Source organism: Archocentrus centrarchus, chromosome 16, assembly GCF_007364275.1.
Source record: "Archocentrus centrarchus isolate MPI-CPG fArcCen1 chromosome 16, fArcCen1, whole genome shotgun sequence".
Lineage (NCBI taxonomy): Eukaryota > Metazoa > Chordata > Actinopteri > Cichliformes > Cichlidae > Archocentrus > Archocentrus centrarchus.
Genome location: NC_044361.1, coordinates 1,926,559 through 1,929,175, shown reverse-complemented (window position 1 = coordinate 1,929,175; position 2,617 = coordinate 1,926,559). Strand labels below are relative to the sequence as shown.

The 2,617-nt window shown below is 40.5% G+C and overlaps 1 protein-coding gene across 1 annotated transcript in view; it reads right to left on the bottom strand.

Moving 5' to 3' along the window:
* Window positions 1–690: 690 nt before the first annotated feature.
* Window positions 691–2,617, bottom strand: part of LOC115794961 (pre-B-cell leukemia transcription factor 1) — a 9,582-nt gene continuing 7,655 nt past the window's right edge. Inside the window, 1 exon segment of the mRNA XM_075074432.1 lies at window positions 691–1,471. Coding sequence (XP_074930533.1) covers window positions 1,391–1,471 — 81 coding nt within the window. The 3' untranslated portion in view covers window positions 691–1,390.

Genomic DNA, 2,617 nt, shown 5'->3' with positions numbered 1-2,617 from the left:
TCTATTCTAGGTTTAACAGGGAGCCAATGAAGAGAAGCCAATATGGGAGAAATCTGCTCTCTCTTTCTAGTCCCTGTCAGTACTCTAGCTGCAGCATTTTGGATCAGCTGAAGGCTTTTCAGGGAGCTTTTAGGACAGCCTGATAATAATGAATCTAAATAAATCACGATGTGTTGTCCACATTTTAATCTGATCTACTTATTCAGTGTTAGTTCCTGTGAAATCAGCCTAGATCTGTGTATTCATCCAGAGGTAATCAGAAGATTGTCAGTATTTGTAAAGTATTTATAAATGATAATTTTCAAAGCTATGAGCAGCATTCTCTTTATTGGGGGAATTAACAGTCAATACTAAAAAAGCCAGGCCCTCACAGACTAATAGAGAACATCAGCACTTCTATAAAGTATCCTGCTTATTACATTATCTACATGCGCACACAGAACGGGTGTTTTCTTATCGTTGTTGGCTTTGGTGTCCTTTTCATTAGTATACACATATTGTTCATCTCTGTGTGTTTATGTAAGTGCAGTTGCTTTCTAAATGTATACTGTATGTAATTGTTATCGACCTACTTTCAGTGCTCTTGATGAATGAATTACTGTTGGTATGTTGAATGAACTAACCTGCTGTAGCGCCCCCTAATGGTTCAGTTTATTCATTATGACCCCGCGAATGCAGCTGAACTCCAGCTGGTTGTGAATACAGAGAGTCTTTATTGTAAAAGAGGTAGAGAGAGAATACAGGTGTTTCACTGTACAGAAAAAAAAGACAGCACTGTTGATATACTCATTCAAACCATTAATATGGACTCAGGCACGCCTCATTCATTTTACAGGGACACATCAGCCCAGTAGAAAACAAAACAGAGAAACAAACACACAGAGTCTTTGGATTTTTCTCTATTGCCCTCTCATTCACTAAATGTCGTCTCTCTTCACGAGCTGTTAAAAGAAAATAGCTGTTGCACTAATAATAAAAGTAATAATATTAATAATAATGATATAGTGTGCTAAAAACAATGATAATACAGTCCCATCCCTCCCCAACCACAAACATCTCAGTAACATGTCAAAAGTAGTGGAAAACAAACCCCCAATAAGAAAACCACACCAGCATGCACACGACAGACACACACACACACACGCACGCACGCACGCATACACACACACACACTCTACCATCTGTGCACTCAGCTCATCAAACATAATTATGACAACGCTGAGCTGTGAGAGAAGAAAAGGAAAAAAAAAAAGACATTTAAAATAACCAAACCAAACAAACAATATACAAAAACAACTGCAGCCAAGTGGGAGGTGTGATATCATTCGTTCTGTCTTTATCCGTCGTCAATCTTTCCGTCGCTGTCGATCTGCGTCAGTGGGCGGGGCCATCAGTCAGAGTTTTCTGACTGGTCGCTGTGGGGCGAGGTGCCAGACGGGGGCGAGTTTCGACCCTGCCAGTTTCCGTTAGCCTGAGAAATCGGAAAAAAAAGAAATCATGTTATTGCGTTGAGGCTGAGTGGCATCGACTGGGCATGACGTCACAGCCAGCGGCGAGATTTTTTTAAATGGATGCTTTTCTGAGCGGCGTCAGCACAAAAATCAACTTCAAGAAGACCCGAGAATGGTACTGTAGGAAATCTGTTATTTCCCCTTAAATGGAGCCACGTTTGTGTGTTGAGCAGCAGAGTTGAGCAGCAGAGTTGAGCATGCTGGCTGCTCCCATGTTGCTGCCAAACAGCTGATTCTGCTTCAGATGATCGAAGTCTGAAGAAACAGACACACTGGCAACTTAATAATTTATTACTTTAACAAACAGGAGCCTCAGTAGCACATGTAGCACAAATGTCCTTTTTATGCAGATCAATCATGCTCACGTGCACAGTCCCCCCCCCCCCCAAAAAAGCCCATTTTGAGCCAGGAAAACCCTGAAAATGGTTTTCAAATAAAGCATTCACAGTAAGTTTAGATTTCCAGATTTAATTTGAAGGGTTTAATTATTAACCATTTAAATGCTGGAATTTTTTAAATGATGGTTCCACATTTTCACATGCTCTAACTGGGTAACTGATGAGCAGTTATTTGGCCAAATGACGTGTTTCTTTGACATTTCATGACAAATCAGCAAACTGTGTTGAACGGCAGCATTTCATGGAAATTTTGGATACACAGAGATTAATATTTGCCATTTGCTGATATATCACTATCAACATTTATAGAGGCTGACAAATCAAATTTTAAAAAACTAAAGAGGAGACGTGTAAAACACCCTTCAACGGTGCTGTGAGTGTTGATATTGCAACGTTTGTCCACCAGAGGGCACTCTGCAGTGTTGGAAGGCCAAACAAGCAGGTGATCCAAGAAGTTTGGCAGAGAACAGAGTAATCCATAACTTGTGACAATAAAAAACGATTACTGTCAGATTATCTTAGTAAGGACTCATAAATAACTACACAGAACAAATATTAGGGAAATCTGTTTTCACTGGTTGAGCAGGAAACCATTTGCCACCCAGCTGGAGCAGCAGCTCAGGCCTCCAGTCTGACACGTGGCCCTTTGCTGTGCGTCTTCCCTCTACTCTCTCCCCTCTTTTGAAATGAATTCATTGAAAATAATAA